We start from the raw sequence: 19,643 nt of genomic DNA on the forward strand, positions 1-19,643 counted from the left end.
TTTGCCATGAATTTGGATCTATAGATCTATACCCACTAATCGAAAACTGACTCTACTGCACGTTTACTAGTACTAGGGGGTTGCCTTAAACCGAAAGCCCTACCACGTGCAACAAGCATACCACGTGTGACTATTTTGAATGGCAGCTAGTAGAATTGAACGTTTTAAATGCATTTTAAAAAGAAACTTATCTTTAAAGTACCAACTGACTGTTTAGTGATGTTTACGCCTAAAGTTAAACTAGTAAAGAATCCGGTTAAATGGCTGCTAAAAGTGTGAATGAGATACTAATATTGTTATAATGTATGTTTGCATGTCCCTGTATGTAAAGGCTTGATGGTACTGTTCGTTAAGGTAAAAGTATACCTTTTTTCCCCCAGGGTGCTAAAATGCTGAATAAACACCAAAAATCCGCTCCTCCGCCCCCAAAACATCACAAACTAGTAAGGAATCCGGTTAAAAGTATAAAGCATACAAAAATACATATATAATTTAACGAATGCGCTGTAGTCTTTGTCTGTGACCTAATGCCGTTAGCTTAAACACAAACAACAGAATAAGACATATATATAAGAAAGAACGCGCGTAGAAACACGTGGGACCTATGTACTAGGCCGCCATCTTCCTTACGGCAAGAACCGCATGGCAAATTCACACAAAATGGATACGAAAGTTCCCAGCGATTTATGATTGGTTGATTTATCGTCTATCTAAGTACCTCATAGGTCTACGCAAATCGGACTTAATCGTTGGCTTGGAGCTTGCGTTCCACAACACTCTCTTGAATTGTGGTTGGTTAACCACTATTGCGACCAAAGATTGGCTTGAAGGTTTCGAGGCGGTGTCGGATCTGTTTGCAGTGCCCTGATTGGAGAGTGTAGGGCACGTGATGTGAAGTCTTTATTAGCGCCTTCGCCGGAGCTTTGCGTTCAGTCGGTTCCTTGTTGCAGGCCTCTTGTGTCCTCCAGAGCAATATCCTGACACGTGAATCCCAGTCCACCGGGAAGATAACCGACCGTCGACATGGTGAAACTAGCTAAGGTAAATTATTACCTATTACCAGTACGTTGCGGCTGGTAATACTACTACCCGCTTTATAAATGAGCACTTACCTGTTTCTGTTTTACATATGTTGACCATGTCTTACGCGTTCTTACTGATTATTTGGAATTTTAGTGTTTTCTGTTATAGTTAAACTTCCGTGGATCTTGTATATGCTTTGTCTACGATTGTAGCTACGCCGCTCTAATAAATTAAGCATATTAACGAAGCACCTTTTATACATCTTAATACCGGATTTTAATCGGTACCGTATAATGGTACCGATTATAAATTACATGGCGCATGTGCGGTCTGCAGGGAAAGGGGCGTTCAGTGTGTGATGCCATTATCACGTGGTCGGATTCTCCTTCCTCCCGCGTGGCCAGTAAGGGGTTAAACCAGAATTCTGAATATGAGAAAAGGCCTGATCCGGCCTGTACATGCTGCAGTGCAGAAATTAAACGCGTGTATGGCATTGTGGGATATTATGCTGCCTTCACAACACGAAACGCGTAGATATGTTCGGAGCAGTCAAATACCGCGTACTGATTGACTTGTAGTAGCAAGGTTCTTTGCGTACATCGTGTTCTCAAGCGCATGCCCTGCTCAGCGCCATTTTGTGGCGCCTTGAATCTCTGAAGTGGGTTCCCTGTTGGTGTCACTTCCGGGCACCGGCACGCGGCGTGAAACCACGTGGGTACAGGGCGGCTGGAAGCTCCACGTGGCTGGTGGTACATATGTGCCTTGGAATGTGGCCTACGGGACACGTGTAGATACACCGAGTATTTCTGGTGTGCATTCCTTGGGTGCTTGACATAATTTGAAAGATTGTAGCAAATGCTGCTGGAAGGGAGCTGAAGTTAGTAGCCAATAAAGTGCCAATTGCTATAAAATAATGGCTGCTAATAGTGTGAATGAGTTACTAATATTGTTAAAATGTATCTTTACAGATCACTATGTAAAAGCTTGATGGTAGTGTTCATTACGGTAAAAAAAAAAAATTTCCCCGCAGGGTGCTAAAGTGCAGAATAAACCTAAAAAAGCCGCTCCTCCACCACCAAAAGACGTGGAAGATAGTGATGAAGAGGAAGATATGGAAGATGATAGCAGTGAAGAGGAGGTAACATTTTCCCTAATTCTAGTTTCCAGCGTGATTGTTAAATTACGTTCTAGAGGTTATATTTTTAAATATCAAAAGGTTAGAAATAAATGGGAATGAGAATCAAACTAGTATATAGACTATATTGCTGTCTTTTTGCCAATAGAGTGCTTAAGGTCTGTTAGGCATCATATGTATGTCAAGTACGTCACAACAATGTCAATTGTTCATATACACAAATAACAAATTCAGCAACTATTCAGGGAAAAGATTGGTCGTGGGAAGCTTGCAGCTGTTAACTGAAGCATTGCTTTCTTTTACTGCCATGTGCCTGCTATTCCCTGTGCATGTTCACTGTTAGTACATGTCCAGGTTGTGATATGGTGATTCCCTTTTGGTAATTGCAGTCTGGTATAACAACTCAACGGCATACATGGAGGGGATGGTCGGCCATCATGCATTAATTTGCTTTTAACCAATATGCTATGCTATTCTTTGCACATCTGACAAATCTTTAAAGGATCTTATGAAAATGTAAATTGCTACTTGAGTTTAATAATGTGTTGTCCTGGGTCACACAAGTAATTGTATAATTACAGGTAGAGGTTCCCGTTAAGAAAACCCCTGCTAAGAAGGCAGCCACACCTGCAAAAGCAACACCAGCTAAGAAGGCAGCTACCCCAGCTAAGGCAACACCAGCTAAGAAAGGAGCAACGCCAGCAGGAGCAAAGAATGGCAAACAGGCAAAAAAGCAGGAAAGCGAGGATGAGGAGGATTCTGGTAAGTTGTCTTAACCATTTCGTTATGAATTTTAGTATGATGTACATTTTGACTGTTTTATTTTATTAAAGTTCTTGTTTTCAGGAGAGGTAGCCCATAGAAACTTAAACATAATGGAGTGATAGTATGTAAAAGCAAAATCCCTGTAGGCGTAGGATTATTTCCTATGCAGGAGAATCACCCAATTTAAGTTAATCAGCATTGCTGAATTACAGTAACATTTTTATGCTTTAGAGGGCCACTGCATACATTAAATATCACCATATATTGTAGTATCTTTAGTTTCTGCTGGCTGAAGCAGTTTTAGTGGTAATTTTCCTTGTATTGCTAGGGTACTTTCTTTGGGGATCGTATGTGCGTGATGTCATGGTAACATTACTCTACTTAAGTTTTGGGTTTTTTTAGTTTTTTTTTTTTTCACATTTTTGATAGTTTCTCTCTCTTCTCCCCTGCACTGATCAGTAATCTTGGCTCTATAGCCATGGCTATGCAGATTCCAGGCTGTTGTTGGGCAGCCTTATTTCCCATGTAGTGGCTGGGCTGAACCAGTACATCCAGTCTAAGCGTCGCTTTAATGTTTTAATGGGGCTTCTCTAAATTTGTCACGGTAGATGAAGAATCCGAAGAGGAACAAAAGCCAGTTGCTAAGAAACCGGTCCCCAAAAAGCCTGTAGCTAAAAAGGAAGAGTCAGAAGATGATGATGACGAAGATGGTATGTGTTCAGAAGAAATTACATTTTCCTTTAACTATGTTGCACAGATGATTAATATCTTTGGGACTTAATACTGAATTCAGTGATGTCTAAATAAAACTGATGTGCATTTTAAGTCAAATTAATGAAAAATCCCAGTGCAAACATCAAACTTTACTATTTTTTTATAGTCCTATGCTTCCTGGTTATAGAGCATGGTGGCTACAAAAGCTGCTTGACTTCTACATACTAGTATAACAGTACTATAGTCTCAAATGAACCATATGTTCATTAATGTAATTGGTAATGCTCAGGTTAGTGTCCACAGCCTTAGTTTAAGCATAAGTCTAAACTGATTAAAAATCATTCTCTAGATGAATCTGAGGAGGAAAAGCCAGTTGCAAAAAAGCTGCCTGCTGCAAAGCCTGTAGCAAAAAAGCCTGCAAAGGAAGAGTCTGAGGATGAAGAAGGTAAAATGTGTGGATTTTTAAAGAAATGTTTAATATGGAAGTTATGGATCAGTTTCTCTAATTGCTGGGTTCTGTATTCTGCTGGCCAAATGCTAAATATGCCAGGACTCAAAAGTGTGAAGGGCTCTGCATTCGTATGGAAAGAGCACCCAGCCGTCGGCACAAACGCAGTACACACTTAACAATGCTGGAAAAGAACTGGGTGAAATATTGAAAATAACATGCATGTCCCACAAGAACTCGCAATGTAACACCTGTGCATTACATTGAGGTGTGACATTTGTTACAACTTGAGGATCAGTTTTCAGACATTGGTGGAATAGTGACAATACATTTTTTGCATCTGCCTGGGAAAATAAAATCCTTCTAATCCTCCTACTCTAGTTTAAAGGCACACATGATGAGCATTGTGGGACTTAATACTGAATTAAATGATGTCTTACTCTTGCTGATGTGCTTTAGTCTTTCTGATGTGTGATTAAAGGAGCAGTCTAGTCCTGGTGTTTTCAATGTTACTGCATGCTAATTGGTGCATACATCCCTTCCTTGTTCTCTCATTGAACTCTTTGTGGCTTAATGGAAACCAGGAAGCTGGTGTCAAGAGTTGCACGCAGTTTTGAAGGTAGTGATACAGTGTTAATGTTTACATCACTTTGCTATCAAGACTCTGATGAAGAGATGGAAGTGACTCCAGCTGTGGCAAAGGGAAAGAAAGCTACTCCTGCAAAGCAGCAAGATGACGAGGAGGAGGAGGAGGAGGAGGATGATGATGACGACGACGATGAGGATGATGATGATGATGGTTTGTTTCTTAAAGTATTATACATTCATTTCTTTTTTTGCTGCTGGCTGGTACTAACTATGTTTTAAACCCTCTTCAGAGACCGTCGAAGAGTCTGGTAAACGTAAGAAAGAGACTCCAAAGGCAGTTGTTCCAGAGAAGAAGCAGAAGACTGAATCTTCAGCAGAAGGCAAGTTGATCTGTTTTAAGTTACTGCTGGCAAAATAGGCTTTTTACTATCTGTTTGAAAATAATTAAGATGTGTAGCATTGATTTGTCACAAAAGGCATTCTGCGTTAAGGCTGCAACAACTAATCAATAAAATCACCGGCTGCCCCCACTAGACACCAAGCAGTATGGGGGGGTATCGGGGAGCACAGTGGCAAGCCTGGGGTCAGATGTGCATAACTGGGGGCAGGGTGGCAAATAAAAGATTTTTAAGAGTGCATTTTTCTCAATCAGTTTTAATTAAGCATGAATAAAACATGTATTTACTACTAAAACTTTTTTAGGTATTAAAACCTAGTTTGAAAAATTGCTTGGGTTCTTGTGCCTTTAAAATGTAGGTCATGTTAGAGAAATGCCATTGTGATAGATACAAGGGTTAATGACATGTTAATGTGAATTTTTTTTATTCTGTTCGTTACATTATTGTAAATGAGAAATTTGCATATCTCAGCAGCTTAATCAAAATAAAATCTACCAAGTAATCTATGAAAATAATCGCTAGTTGCAGCCCTATTCTGTTTGAGTAATGGAGTTAAAGAAATATTACACAAATGCACTTGAACACTCAAATTGTCTGCTTGCAGCGAGTTAACATGGCTGCAGTTGTGTCATAATGACCGTATCAATCAGTCGCTCTAATGCCACATGTCAGTGTAATGAATGTGACTCCTATCTCGGACATATTATAAGGCTGCAGCAGTTTTATCAACTAATAGTTGTCCACTAAGGTTTTCAACAGCATATGCATGTAATTGAAGTAGCCACTACGTGTATAATACCGTACATAGCAGTTTACGGCTTTCCTCTAAGGTACTAGAGATGAGCAGCAGACTGATTTTCTAAGTCTTGATATATAATTCTTGAACCTTCTTTAAATCTAGGTCTGTCTGTGTTTGTTGCAAACTTGAACTCTTCTAAGGACTTTGATGAACTGAAAGAAGCTTTGAGGGAGTTCTTTTCCAAGAAGAATTTAACTGTTCAGGATGTCAGAATCGGTGCTTCGAAGTAAGTAACCTCTGTGGCAGCAGAAGTCTCTGGGATTTCTTTTTGACCTGGAAACTGACTTTTTTTTTTGTGTGTGCTACCCAGGAAGTTTGGATACGTGGAGTTTGCATCTGAAGAGGAGGTGGAGAAAGCTCTGAAGCTGAATGGGAAGAAAGTTCTTGGCTTTGAAATGAAACTGGATAAAGCTATGGCATTTGATAAGAATAAAAGTGCAGAAGCCAAGAAAGGTATGTATTAAACTGACACAGTATCAAATCTTACATCTTTGGCTTAGTGACCATGAACACTACTGTACAAGCTGTATTTTTTGTGTATATCCATATATATACAATTAGCTTGTGTTCATTCTATATGTATGCAACTCCAGTTTTGCTGGGAGGAAAGTTGTAGTTGTCTCGCTGACCCTTGCGTTTTAAGAGCCAGCCCCATTGTGCATCTTGGCTCTAATGGCACTTTCTAAAGCATACTTAAAGTGCCCCTGTTTATTTAGAAAACACAATCACCATTACTATTCCTTGTTAGCCAGTTAGAAAATGTAGTACTTTGCTGGGCACTTGATCCTTTCTTTGTCCATTTTGAGAACAGAAGGGTGGAGTATGCATGCAGCATCCATTTAGCTTACAAGCTTACCTTGGTTCAGTATTGCATCTTTGCATTTTAAAGCATTATGATGTGCTCAAACACTTTTTTTTTTTTTTTTTTTTTTTGCGGATGTTCTAAAAATGGCTTATACAGAGAGAGACTCGCGGACCCTGTTCGTTAAGAATCTTCCTTACAGCTCAACTTCTGAGGACTTGCAAGAGTACTTTGAAAACGCCAAAGAGATCAGAGTTCCCACAGGGAAAGATGGCTCCAGCAAAGGGTAAGTAAACGTTTGAATTTGTACAAATGGCATGCTCAACTCTGACAGCGTTTCCATGGATGTATGCATATCATAAAGGTGACGGTGCGGATTTGGGGTAGGGTTTACTTTCACTCATAAACTATCTGCTTCTACATAATGTGGGGTCAATGGGACGTGGTATCGACTGCTAAAAAATTCTTCCATTTTCCCCTTTTCAGCATTGCATATGTAGAATATAATAGCGAATCGGAGGCGGATCAAGCCCTTCAAGAGAAACAGGGTACAGAGATTGAAGGTCGTGCCATCTTCTTGGATTTTACAGGGGACAAAAGCCAGAACTCTGGGGGCAAGAGAGCTACCCCAACAGGTATAAATTGTATAAATATCTCTTACTTTCTCAGTAACATAATTGAGTTACCCAAGACTTGTAGCTAAAGATCAATTGAGAATCTACAGCAGTAGGCTTATTTTTAGGCCAGGCTGGATGTTGTTTTTTTTTTTCAGATAGTCAAGTTCTGATCCAGCAAACACAATATATACTCAATCTTTTGTATGGCGCCATAACATAGATTCCTACACACCACGATCGTTATAAAACTATCATTGAAATATTGTACAAGTTTCTTTGTAAAGTAATGTCAAAACAATTATTTTAGGAGATTCAAAGACACTTGTTGTTAACAATCTGTCATACAACGCTACAGAAGAAAGCTTGCAAGAGGTGTTTGAGAAAGCGGTATCTATTAGGGTGCCACAAAACAACCAAGGAAGGCCTAAAGGGTTAGTATCCGCATTCTTTTTGTTCCTGCCATGTTATGGCTTTTTAATGTGGGGGAACTGTTTTTCATGAACTCCATATTATCTGGGCTTGTTCTGCCTCCAGCCAACCCTTCTCTCAGGCCAACAAAGGAGCAATCTTTATTGCACAACACAATGTAGTGCAATACCACTTTCATGTACCATTACATTAACTTCTGATTTCTTTCCACAGGTTTGCCTTTGTAGAATTCTCTTCTGTGGATGAAGCTAAAGAGGCGATGGAGTCCTTAAATAACACAGAAATTGAAGGCAGGAGTGTAAGATTAGAGTTCAGCACTGGAGGTGGCCCACAAGGTGGAGGCAGAGGTGGTAAGTCTTAGGCAATAGCCTCCACTAATGTATCCAATATCAACAAATCATGATTTTTTTTGTGTGCTGGAAATGATGAAAAATGTCTCTGAAAATTATGATGAGAATTTTCTCTAGATAGTCAAGTACTGATCCAGCTTTAATACTTTGAAGTAGCTGTAGTTCTCTAAAACGAAACTAACTCATTTGCCATGTCATTGGCTCTCACCTCCAAGTATTTTGGCCAGTTTCCTATGGCGTGTGGCAACTGTTATGGGCTGTGACCCATTTCTAGTTCTAATCTGTTCAAGCCAGTGTCTCTAAGAAGCTTGGCAGTTCTGGTTCAGCTGTTTAGTAGATGAACATTTTAAAAGCTGTTTTCAAAAAGATAACATAAGATGCAGTTCTGAGAAACCACAGTAATTTTTTTTCATGCACGAATGGTAATAGTTTTAACTATCAAGTTCTAATGCATGCATTTTCTTTTTCAGCTCCAGCACAGTCAAAAACACTCTTTGTGAAAGGCCTTTCAGAAGACACCACAGAAGAAACCTTAAAAGAAGCATTTGATGGCTCGGTAAATGCAAGGATTGTAACTGATAGAGATACTGGTGCCTCCAAGGGGTGAGTGGCAAATTAAAGATGGCAGTATTTCTGTATCATACTTGGTACGAAACCATTGAGTCTGCTTCTCTGAGCACCATCCTGTCGACATATCTAATGACAGTAAATGGTTTCGCAAGAGAAGAATATTAGTGCAATGTTGGCCTGCAGTTTGCCTTATTTCTGAGCTGCAAATGGCCTTCCGTGGCACAGTATGTATGTATTTGTTTCAGTAGAATGTCGGATTACTCTTATTTGGTTGAGTAACTGTCTGATTACTTTCCTTCCTGTTGGTAGGTTTGGTTTTGTTGACTTTTCATCTGCTGAAGATGCAAAGGCTGCCAAAGATGCAATGGAGGATGGTGAAATAGATGGAAGCAAAGTAACACTGGACTTTGCAAAGCCCAAAGGAGATGGTCAGCGTGGTGGTGGCTTTGGCGGACGAGGTGGCTTTGGTGGACGAGGTGGTGGTGGCAGAGGAGGCTTTGGTGGAAGAGGAGGTTTTGGAGGAAGAGGAGGTGGCCGTGGAGGATTTGGTGGTGGCCGTGGAGGCGGAAGAGGTAGAGGAGGATTTGGAGGTAGGACATATTCCTGAATAAGGTAATTGTTAGTGCTTTAAAATGTCCACTTGAACGTTAATATATCCAACTGTGCCTGCAGCTACTATGTGGAAGAAGGGATCAAGTAGTGCTAAATTGCAAATGGGATTCTTGGGGGGGGGGGGGGGTGTTATAACTGTAGTTCTGGCTGAGCTTAGGGACTGCCAGTTAGCGACTAATGACACTTTAAAGCCAGCAGGTATATTGCTTAATAGCACTCTTTAACTGTATAGAAATTACCCCTCCATTTTTATTTTTTTTTAACTTGTTTCAATATATATATGCCACCCTTGAATTTGACATTGCTTTGTCACAATGCAATATAAGTGTTGCAATGGTTTCAGATTACATTCTAAAACTGAAGTTGGCTTCTGTTCAGATTCTGACAAGGTGGTCTAACATACATTGTTCTTGGGGCTTGTGTATTTTGTAAATGAAATGCCTACAGCCCTAGGTAATTAAACTTTTTATTTACAGGTAGAGGAGGTGGAGGATTCAGAGGTGGAAACCAACAGCAAGGAAAGAAGATAAAATTTGACGACTGAACAACTTTCTCCCTCCCCTTAAAACCTCAAGCCATCTCCCCTAACAGAAAGGACTCTTGAGGGCAAAAGGGGTGCTGTTACCCCACCCCATTCAGTCTAGCATTGTCAGAGCCTTCTGTTTGGACATTCCAATGTGGAGAAGTACCTGTCCTGTTACCACCTGGATACAGTCATTTCATAGAAGATGTGTGACTGCTTGAATACACCTATACAGACTTTTTTTTTTTAAAGTGTGTGAAGAGACCCTGTATTGAATTGTCAAATTTCTGTTTTACCCACTGTACAAATTGTTTCCATATTGATCCTGTAGTATTGCTGTAAATGCAGAATGTTTAATGGTTTGTGCTTCAGCAGATTGTCTCCAAATTAAAGGACCTTGTCTGGTTACATATTTTATTAGTAGACCTGTTTCCAAACTTTCTGCCCTGCTCAGAACTCTTGTGTTAACCCCTTAAGGACAATGGGTTGTCCATAAACCCATTAAACAATGAATTGTGAGCCTGTGCATGTACAGGCTCTGTCATGAAGAGGTTAACACAGATGCTCGGTCTTCAGGGAAGTCAATTGTGACTTCCGTGTATGCTATTCTGAAATGTGGCATAAAAAAAAATTGCACATTTCAGGCTGCTCACATGTAAAGGGGCAACTTTTTTTAATTGATTTAGTTACCGTTTCTTTAAATATTGCCTAACTTTTTTTATAGTAATTAGATATGTTTTCTCAACATAGCATTTGTTCCCATACATGGCATGCATTAGCTAAAAACAGTATTTGTCAAGTGTAGCTTTTATCACGTTTTCAATAACTGTATATGGAAGCTCATGGTATGCATATGGAACTTGACTGCTATATTGATACAGGGGTCAGATACGCTTAAACTGTGGGGATTACCATTGCCTTCAGTGGTATTGATATAAAAACTGCTTTCACCTTTTTTGGCATGCATTTCTAGAGCTGTACTAATTCACTTAATGGTTTAGTAGATGTACCCTTTGATAATAAAATGTGGCGCTGGTGCCATTAAAGAAGTGGGAAGAGTTGAAGACTTAAAGCCTCATCTTTTGGTCTGTTGCATGTTATAGAATTGTCTTGACCACTGTACACTGAGGGTTCTCTGGTTGTAATAGCTGCTACTGCTTTTTCAGAGGCTTATATTGCATGCTAGGAGTAAACTGACCGTAATGCCTTGCAGGTTACCCAGTTCAAGTAGTACATTGGGTCTATTCACTAATGGATGGTTTTGCAGGAGAGCTCCTGGCCACGTGTGACCTCATTGTGAGTTACGTCCTTAAATCGAATTGGCAGAAGCATTATTGAGCACTCATCCACAGCCACCAGGCATGCCAGAAGGCTTGGATTTTCCCCTCAGATCTTATGGTGCTGCTGCCACGACCCCAAGGGACCCATGCGAAAGGTCAACAATGATCACCTTTTGCCTCTATATCCTCTTTATACATGTCCGTGAGTGGTGATCTGGCTACTGCACTTTTCTGAGTCTAATGTACGCTCTACTAGTCTTTAATCAAGGGTTCCATGTATAAAGTGCGTAGAGGTGAAAGGTGATCATTGTTGACCTTATTTGCATGCGCCTACCCAGAATCCGTTGCGGTGGTTCATTTTGCAAAAGAATCCATGTGTTTTATAATTAAGACTGCAAGGTACTGTTCCTTATTTCCACAATCACAACTTTGAAACGGTTATAGATGTCGACGTTTCTTAAGCTTTCTCCTACTTTTCGGGTGCTGTTAAGCTTTTGAATGTTTACAGGATTCCTTTTGTTTGGATCACTGTCCTGCTGGAGAACCTATAATTTTCGACCCATACCTAGTTTTTGGAGAGTGGGAAGCATGTTTTGCTGTGATATGCCTGGTAATCTTTTGATTCCCTTAGTACTTTGAAGACCTCCAGTAAAAAAGAAAGCAGCTCTACAACATATGGATCCTCCAACATTTTAACAGTAGATAGGGTGTTCATTTATGTTTAATTTGTCTCCCCTATAAACATGTTGGTGTCCATAGAACGTTTTCACAGCGATTGTTGATTCACTTTTTTTTTATATATTATATGCCCTATTAGAGACTGGTGAAACTCACTCTTGAGTTAGGCTTGGCTTGACTTGTGTCTTAACCCCTTCAATCCCAGGAGTGTTTGGTACCTCAAGTCCCAGAGCAATTTTGGCATTTTTTGTGCACTGTCAGTTCAGCGAATCTTTTCTTGTGCATAGTGTACCCATGTAAACGAAATAGTTTTTCGAGGAGAATTTAGAATGAGAAATTTAGTAATAACTAGCGAAATCCTCACAAAATTAGGTAAAGTGATGTAAAATCCCTTCCAAGTTTATCAATTCAGGCGTCCTGATTTCTGAAATACCTAATTTATATAGATTTTTCCATACTTTCCCAGCACTTATAGGGGAACATACTATATAAAGTGTACATTATTCGTACAATTTTTATGCTTATGGCTTAACCCCTTAATGACCTTTGCCAGTTCAGGACCGTCATGACATAACGGTCACTAAATGACCTTTGACGGTCCTGAACCGTCAAATTAAATAAGCTTAGAAAGTGATCAACTATCATTTTCTTCGCTTAAACGGCGTTACTGTAATGCCTCGATGTCGAGGCATTCAGCAAGGCCGAGATCGGCATCGGGGGCTCCCCGGGGTGTCAACAGCCGCCATACATTGTATGGCGGCGAATGCCCGTTTTAAAAGCGTTTAGGAGGCGATCAACGATCGCCTCCTAAACTTAAATGGTGTCGCTGGAATGCCTCGATCAGGAGGCATCCAGCGACACCAACCACTTACCTCTGGATGAGCTGTGACCGCTCCGGAGAGCGGTCACAGCCGCAGGTGCCGGTGTTCTTCGCCATCAGCAAGATGGCGGCCGCCCTGTAAAAAAACAAAACAAAAAAAAAAAAACAGTCAAGTTTTAAAAGTTCGCTAGAGAACTCTGGCTCCACTTGCAGGTTGAATACAGGTACTGCATTCAACCATGCAAGTCAATGGAGCCCAGGTTTCTAATCATTTAAAAATAATTATGCAGTGATGTCACTAGATGAACCTTCCAGTACCAGCAAAATGTGTAAAAAAAAAATATATAAAAAAAAGTATTAAAAAAATTGAGGAAGTGCTAAAATTTCTCAAAAATCTCAACAGAGTTAAAATAAAAGCACTTCTAATACCCAAGGAGTGTCTAATATAAAAAAAAAAAATGGCTGATGGGGTAAATTGGAGTGGCCGAGCTCAAAGATAGGACATAGGTACAGACTTTCCAAAATGGAGAAAAAAAGCGCACTTCCCAAATGTGGCATTTTAAATCTCAAACAACACGACAAACCAATGCATGTCGGGTATCACTGCACTCAGGAGATGTTTCTGAACACACATTGGGGTGTTGTTTGACAATGACATATACCAGAGCCTGTATATCTATAACTAAAGTACAATATGTGTGAAAAAAAATAAAATTACTATTACAAAGTTTGACAAAGTGTAGTTGTATAATTGGTGCATGGAAAGGGTTAAAATAACAGCATTTGGAATACCCTGCAGTGTCTAGTTTTCAAAAATATATGGTTTGAATGGGTTAAATTGAGTTAACCGGCTTCAAAGATGTTCCAAAGAGGAGATGGAGGCAGACTGACCAGATTTGTTAAAAAAAGATATGGAAATCATAAAACGCTGCTTGTACTTATTGCCCTATAACTTACAAAACAGCAAAAAACATTGGGTATTTCTAAACTCAGGACAAGTAGTAGAATCTATTTAACTAGTTTTTTTACTTGCTTTTTTAGGTGAGTAAAAGATTTTTCAAATAAAAGTCATAAAATGTGTTTTTTTTCAATTTTTCACCATGTTTTTTTTATTTTTTTTTATAGTAAATAAGATGATACGATCAAAATAATGGTATCTGAAGAAAGCCCATCTTGTCCTGAAAAAAACAATATATAACTTATGTGGGTACACTAAATGGGTGAGGAGAAAATTACAGCTGAACACAAGCACCACAAAAGTGTCAAAACAGCCTCGGTCCCACAGGGTACAAAACGAAAAATGAGCCCGGTCCTTAAGGGGTTAATGGGTTTGGGGGTTGTGAACGGGGGCAGGAGGGTTATACTGAGTAGATGTCAGAGCTGTGGGATGTAAGGGATTTTTTTATTTATATATTTTTTTTAAAAAATGGTTAGAAGTCCTTTTAGGGGTCACTTGAACATATTAATGCCAGTGATGTCACAATGACATCACTTAGCCCACAATTTTTTTAATCGCTAACCATTCCCCCCCCCTTCATTTTGTGTTTGAGCATGTGAGGAGGGTGAGAAACATGGTTTCTCACTCTCCTCCCTGCGATCCCCCTGCACCAATCACACAGGCTTGCATAGAGATTTATACACCAGGGAGCATACTATAAAGTGTACATTTTTTGTATAATTTTTAATGCCTATGGCTTAACAGGTTTGGGGCTTGTGAACGGGGGCAGGAGGGTTATACTGGCTATCTTTTTTATGTATTTTTTATTTTATTTATTTTTTTATATATTTTTTTTTTACACAAAAATGGTTTGAGGTCCTCTTAGGGACCTCCTGAACATGCCAGTGATGTCACCATGACATCACTTAGCTCACATTATTTTTTTTTTTATTATTTATATTATTATTTTAATTTTTAATATTTTTTAAATGACTAAGCTTTTTTTTTTTTTTCTCCTTTTCTGTTTCAGGACGGGAGGGGGGGGGGTGAGAGACATGGTTTCTCATTCCCCTCCCCACGATCCCCCTCCACCGATCACACTGTGATCTCTATGCAGGTCCTCACAGACGTGCATAGAGATCGCAGCGTCTGTGCCTCATCGGAGGACAGGATATCACCTGCTGACGTAACCCGGAAGGGAATGCCCAATCGCACGATCGGGCAGTTTGAAATGTAACAGCCTTCCGGCTTTCATGCCGGAAGCTGTTACATCGGATCGGACAGCAGAAAGCGGGCGATGACGGCTTCTGCTGTCATTGGGGAGTCCAGCGGCAGGGATGTGTCCTTGACGCTGCAAGAAGGGCAAAGTTGGCAGAGACAATCTGGGGACAAAGATGACACTGACAAACTAGGGCAAATATAGCACATGCAGGCTTTTTGGGGGCTCTGACAAGCTGTTTTATGGCAAAGACGGCACTGGCAAGCTCTTTGGAGATAAAGATGGCACAGACACAATGTTTGGAGCACTAGCAAGCTATTTGGGGACAAAGATGGCACAGACAAGCTGTTTGTGGGATAAAAATAGCATACACAGGCTGTTTGGGGACAAATATAGCACTGATAAGCTTTTTGGGCTAAGATTTGTCTCCATACAAGCTTGGTAGAGCTTTTTTCTTTTAGAAATAACAGAAGGAGACATTGTCTCACCATGGCTACTCATTTATAACAACAACATCCAGGGACCCCCTTGTTACTCTTACAGTAAGGCCTCCATCTGGTAGTTTGTAAGTCCAATGTTTTCCCTTCTCCAAGGAGAAACAGAAATAAAAAAACGTTCCCTGCCATCCCAGGTGACACTAAGGATAGACTCCTCCTCCGTACCTGAGATAGGGCAGGACTCAAAAACTTTAAAAGGGCCCTCCCCTCCTACTAACACCAGTGTTTTCCTGCCCTATATCAGGTAGGGGGACTCATCTTCCCTTTTTTGTTTTCTCCGGCTGTAGGTTGAGCCGTTTTCTCCGGGCTAAGCCCCCATTCCTGGGGGATACCATGTACCTTTGCCGGATGGCTGGTGCTGCGTCGCCCAGCGCTTGCTCCCGTTCCTTGGCTGTGTCAGCGGTGTTCGCGGCTGCGGCGGCGGCCGTGGTGGCGCTGTCGTCCCGGCGGTGATCGCGGCCGCAGTGGATCCGTCATCCCCGTGGTGAGCGCGGCAGGTCCGCCAACTGTGTTTGGGGAGTAGCCAGCGTGTATGCCGGCACCTCCTATGTCCAGGGAGGCTTGTCGGTCTGAGATTCGGCTGCTTCACGCCGCTGTTGCGGCTTACTGACAGCGGCCATATTGGCGTCTGCCGACTTCCAGTTTCGGGCTTTCGCACTTCCGGTTGTGCGTTCCAAGCCTCGTTCTCGGTCAGAAATCAAATTTTTGGCGCCAAATTCTCTGCTGTTGCAGATTACAGCCTAATTTCAGCTCTTTTTCACTGTATATATAGAAGGTAAGTGAATTGACTGCTATGTGTGTTCCTGCTGTTTTCTTTTGGCTGGATGCTGTTGCATCTTTCATTATGTCGGCCCCTGATAATGCTGAGCCGCCCTCTGTCGAGGACAAACCTAAGAAGGCTGTTATGAAGTCTAAACACGCCCAATGCTCCGGGTGTCACAAGGCTTTGCAGGATTCTAGGAAGAAGCTCTGCTCCGCTTGCCTGAGATCTGTAGAGGATTCTGAGCCGTCTGGGGGTAGGGAGTTTTTGACCTGGCTTAAAGAAGAGATGGAGTCTACCTTCTCTGCCTTCCGTCAGACTGTTCCTGTTCCTGCCTATCACCACCTTCCAGAGGCACAAGACCCCGCTCTCCTGGGGCGTCAGCCTTTGTTCTCAGACTCTGAGTTTGACTATCCTGAGGTAGAGGAAGGTTCCTCGGGGGAAGGAGAGATCCGGGAGGAAACTTCATTTTTGTTCCCGGTAGAAGAGATTGAGACTTTAATTTCTGCTGTGAGGTCAGCTACGCATTTGGAGGAGGTCTCCACCCAGAAGAGTGACCCTTTGGTGCCAGCTTTTCCAAGCAGTCTGCCTCGTTTCCTATTCATCCTGCGCTATCTGACATTATCAAGCAGGAATGGAACCACCCGGAAAGGAGGGTTAACCTGTCCAGACGGATTAAACGGATTAAAGTGCTACCCCACTGGTAGATACTGCTGTTATGAGGGTCTCCAGGAAGACTACTCTGCCGCTTGAGGATGGCTCTCATTTCTCTGACCAGATGGAAAAGAAAGCCGAAGCTGCAGTTAAGAAATCATTCGAGGCTTCAGCTGCTGTCCTTAAACCTGGAATTGCTTCTGCCTCAGTTTCCAGAGCTGTCAAGATTTGGCTCTCCCAGATCGAAGAGAATATTGCTGCCAAGACCTCCAGGGAAACTATCCTCAAGAATGTTGCTGCCGTGAAACTGGCCGTGATTTTCTCTGTGATGCCTCCATCGAAAACATCAGAATGACAGCCAGAGCTTCGGCACTTTCAGTTGCAGCTAGGAGGGCCTTGGGGCTTAAGGCCTGGGCGGCGGATAATGCCTCTAAGGACAGGCTTCTTAATATCCTGTAATAGGGTAAGAGTTTATTCGGGGAAGAACTGGAGTCCCTTTTGGAGAAAACCACAGGGGACAAGCATTGGATGCCACAGTGAAAGCCTCCTTCGAAAAGACGGCAGTCCTTTCGGCCTTTCTTCCCAGGACAATCTAGAGGCCGTGGTTCTAGATTCAACCCCTCGTCCAGAGAACAAAGCTTCCGAGGCAGATTCCCTCGTGGAAGGGGGAGATTTGACAGAATCGCCTTCCCCAAAGCTTTTCAAGACCCCAAGAACGCTGCATGACGCCTCCTTCATTCCGGTGGGAGGAAGGCTCCGATTTTTCAGGGACAGTTGGTTCTCACTCATCCGAGATCCTTGGGTGAGAGCCATTGTATCGCACGGCTATCGACTTCAATTTCGGACCAGACCTTCAGACCGTTTTTTGATCTCCCACCTTCCTCCAGACCAGGCAAGGCAGTCGGTCCTGTTATCTACCATTCAGCAGTTGACAGACCTCAGAGTCCTGGTTCCTGTCCCTTGGCCAGAACTGGGCCAAGGGGTTCATTCTCTGGTTTTTCTGGTCCCCAAGAGACCAGGAGGTCTTCGCCTAATCATAGACTTGCGATTTTTGAACAATCACCTCCAGTTCATCCGGTTCAAGATGGAAACGGTTCAAGATGGACCTTATGCATCAGGGTTCGTTCCTACACCCAAACCCTGCCATGTTCCACCTGATGGCCTGGAGATTGAACGCGAACTGCTGAGAGCGCAAGGTTTTTATTTTCTTGTGGCTGAGACACTTCTGCAGAGTAGAAAGAAGGTTACCTCTCTGCGATACATTAAGATCTGGAAGAGATTTCAGGGTTGGTGTTGTTCCAAGGGAATTTTGCCATCTTCCTGTTCCTCGGCCTCCATTTTGGACTTCTTCCAAGAGGGATTCGACAGTGGACTTCAACCTTCCACTATCAGGGTGCATATTTCTGCCATCAGTGCTCTCCTGGGGTTCGAGCTTATACCTCTGCCTGCGGTCAGACGTTTTGCCAAGGCCATCATCCGGATGCGTCCTCGTTCTGTTACCAGGATGGTTCCATGGGACTTGAATCTCGTCCTTCATAGACTTACATTACCTCTTTTTGAGCCTCTTCAGTCTGTTTCTCTGTATTTTCTATCACTGAAGACAGCCTTTTTGGTAGCCATTACTTCTGCTCGTCGGATTTGTGAACTTCAGGCTTTGTCTATGAAGGAACCGTTTCTCTGTTTTTTCCCGGATAAAGTGGTTCTCTCTCTACCGCCAGAGTTTGCACCCAAGGTTCAGTTGGCTTTCCACAAGAACCAGGAGATCGTGCTACCTACCTTTTTTCCTGCTCCTGGCTCAGCTGAAGAAGCAGCTCTTCACACTCTCGATCTGAAGAGATGCCTCACCATCTATTTGGAACGGACTCTGCCCATATGTCAGTCCTCTCGTTTGTTTGTGGCCTCTTCGGGGCCCAACAGGGGTGTCAGCATCTCCAAGTCTTCCATCGCTAAGCCGTGACTGTGTGGAGGGCGTGGGCATGAAGGGGTTAATAGCACCAGGCCTCTGGATTTACTAACTTGACCCCTTAACAAGGCATAAGCTATACCAAATTAACCCCCAAATCCTGCCTGTATCCCCCCAGGTAGTCTGCCACCACTCACGATTTTGATACCGGATTCGTGAGAAATCCGAATTAGAACCTCTATCTCTATATATATATCAACCCACCCTGGGCAACCAACATATATATATATATATATCCAGTAAAACGTAATAACAACAATATGGTAACGTGTTATCCTCTCTTAGGGTTCGTGGATATCGATACTAGAGCCCAAAGACAGACTTGGATTATGAATATTTTAATAACAAAAAGACAAAGATTACACAGTGCCAGAATTACAAAAAACAAGACATACAAAAGAAAAATAAAACGGCAAACAGTTCTTAAAAACAAAGGGACTTAAACACAGGACCCTCACTCACGAGTTTCTCCAATAAGCAGACCTGTGGGAACTCCTTAAGTCCAGATGGTTTCTTGTGATGTTGTTCCGATCAGAGTATATCATGGAGTTCTGCTTTGAGGTCGCTGCATTGTCCCTAAATCAGACTTTTGCAAGCAAACGCCCCTCTGACCACATGACTGATTATATGACACCATCCCCAAGAATCGGGTCCCATCTTTGATGTGCCAATAAGTTATGGTGGGGTAAAGGTGATGGAAACCCCCCACTTAAGATAGGAATGGAATTCCTATAACTCAGGGTCCTTATCTGTTAGGCCATGAATCACCACAGGGGTCCTTTGGGAAGATGACACCTCTAGCCAGAACAGATACAGAGGGCATTCACAAAGAAACACATTAAATCAACCTCAGATTAACTCATTGAATGCTTAAACAAAGAAACTAACCACCTCTGCTGAGTTACCCTTACATGCATCCACTACGTTATATGAGTTAATCATGACACGTCAGTCCTCTCGTTTGTTTGTGGCCTCTTCGGGGCCCAACAGGGGTGTCAGCATCTCCAAGTCTTCCATCGCTAAGTGGATTGTTGCGGCCATCAACTTGGCATATTCTGCGGC

General features: G+C 42.1%; 1 protein-coding gene and 3 non-coding genes across 4 annotated transcripts; all 4 read left to right on the forward strand.

The window, feature by feature from the left end:
* The first annotated feature begins 1,023 nt into the window (after nucleotides 1-1,023).
* On the forward strand, nucleotides 1,024-9,794 carry LOC149302278 (nucleolin-like). The gene is made up of 16 exons (XM_089482642.1): nucleotides 1,024-1,041; nucleotides 2,054-2,161; nucleotides 2,740-2,920; nucleotides 3,532-3,633; nucleotides 3,987-4,082; nucleotides 4,747-4,884; nucleotides 4,964-5,053; nucleotides 5,973-6,096; nucleotides 6,181-6,323; nucleotides 6,832-6,958; nucleotides 7,159-7,307; nucleotides 7,597-7,720; nucleotides 7,932-8,068; nucleotides 8,539-8,671; nucleotides 8,948-9,228; nucleotides 9,727-9,794. The coding sequence occupies exons 1-16, from the start codon at nucleotides 1,024-1,026 to the stop codon at nucleotides 9,792-9,794; spliced, it is 2,019 nt and encodes a 672-aa protein (XP_089338768.1).
* On the forward strand, nucleotides 3,674-3,741 carry LOC149302279 (small nucleolar RNA SNORD82). Its single transcript, XR_016272094.1, has one exon. It is a non-coding gene; the product is annotated as a small nucleolar RNA SNORD82 (small nucleolar RNA).
* LOC149302280 (small nucleolar RNA SNORD82) lies at nucleotides 4,473-4,539 on the forward strand. The gene has a single exon (XR_016272093.1). It is a non-coding gene; the product is annotated as a small nucleolar RNA SNORD82 (small nucleolar RNA).
* LOC149302281 (small nucleolar RNA SNORD20) lies at nucleotides 8,136-8,205 on the forward strand. The gene has a single exon (XR_016272087.1). It is a non-coding gene; the product is annotated as a small nucleolar RNA SNORD20 (small nucleolar RNA).
* Nucleotides 9,795-19,643: the final 9,849 nt, after the last annotated feature.

The sequence above is a fragment of the Sceloporus occidentalis genome, unplaced genomic scaffold (genome assembly GCF_023333645.1).
Source record: "Sceloporus occidentalis isolate IW3139 unplaced genomic scaffold, rSceOcc1.0.p SCAF_19, whole genome shotgun sequence".
Classification (NCBI taxonomy): domain Eukaryota; kingdom Metazoa; phylum Chordata; class Lepidosauria; order Squamata; family Phrynosomatidae; genus Sceloporus; species Sceloporus occidentalis.

What these genes read in the sequence shown, in the direction of transcription:
- LOC149302278 (XM_089482642.1), top strand. An exon ending in CGAGGATGAGGAGGATTCTG is followed by an intron (nt 2,921 to 3,531) that starts GTAAGTTGTCTT and finishes TTGTCACGGTAG; the next exon opens with ATGAAGAATCCGAAGAGGAA. An exon ending in AACCAAGGAAGGCCTAAAGG is followed by an intron (nt 7,721 to 7,931) that starts GTTAGTATCCGC and finishes TTCTTTCCACAG; the next exon opens with GTTTGCCTTTGTAGAATTCT.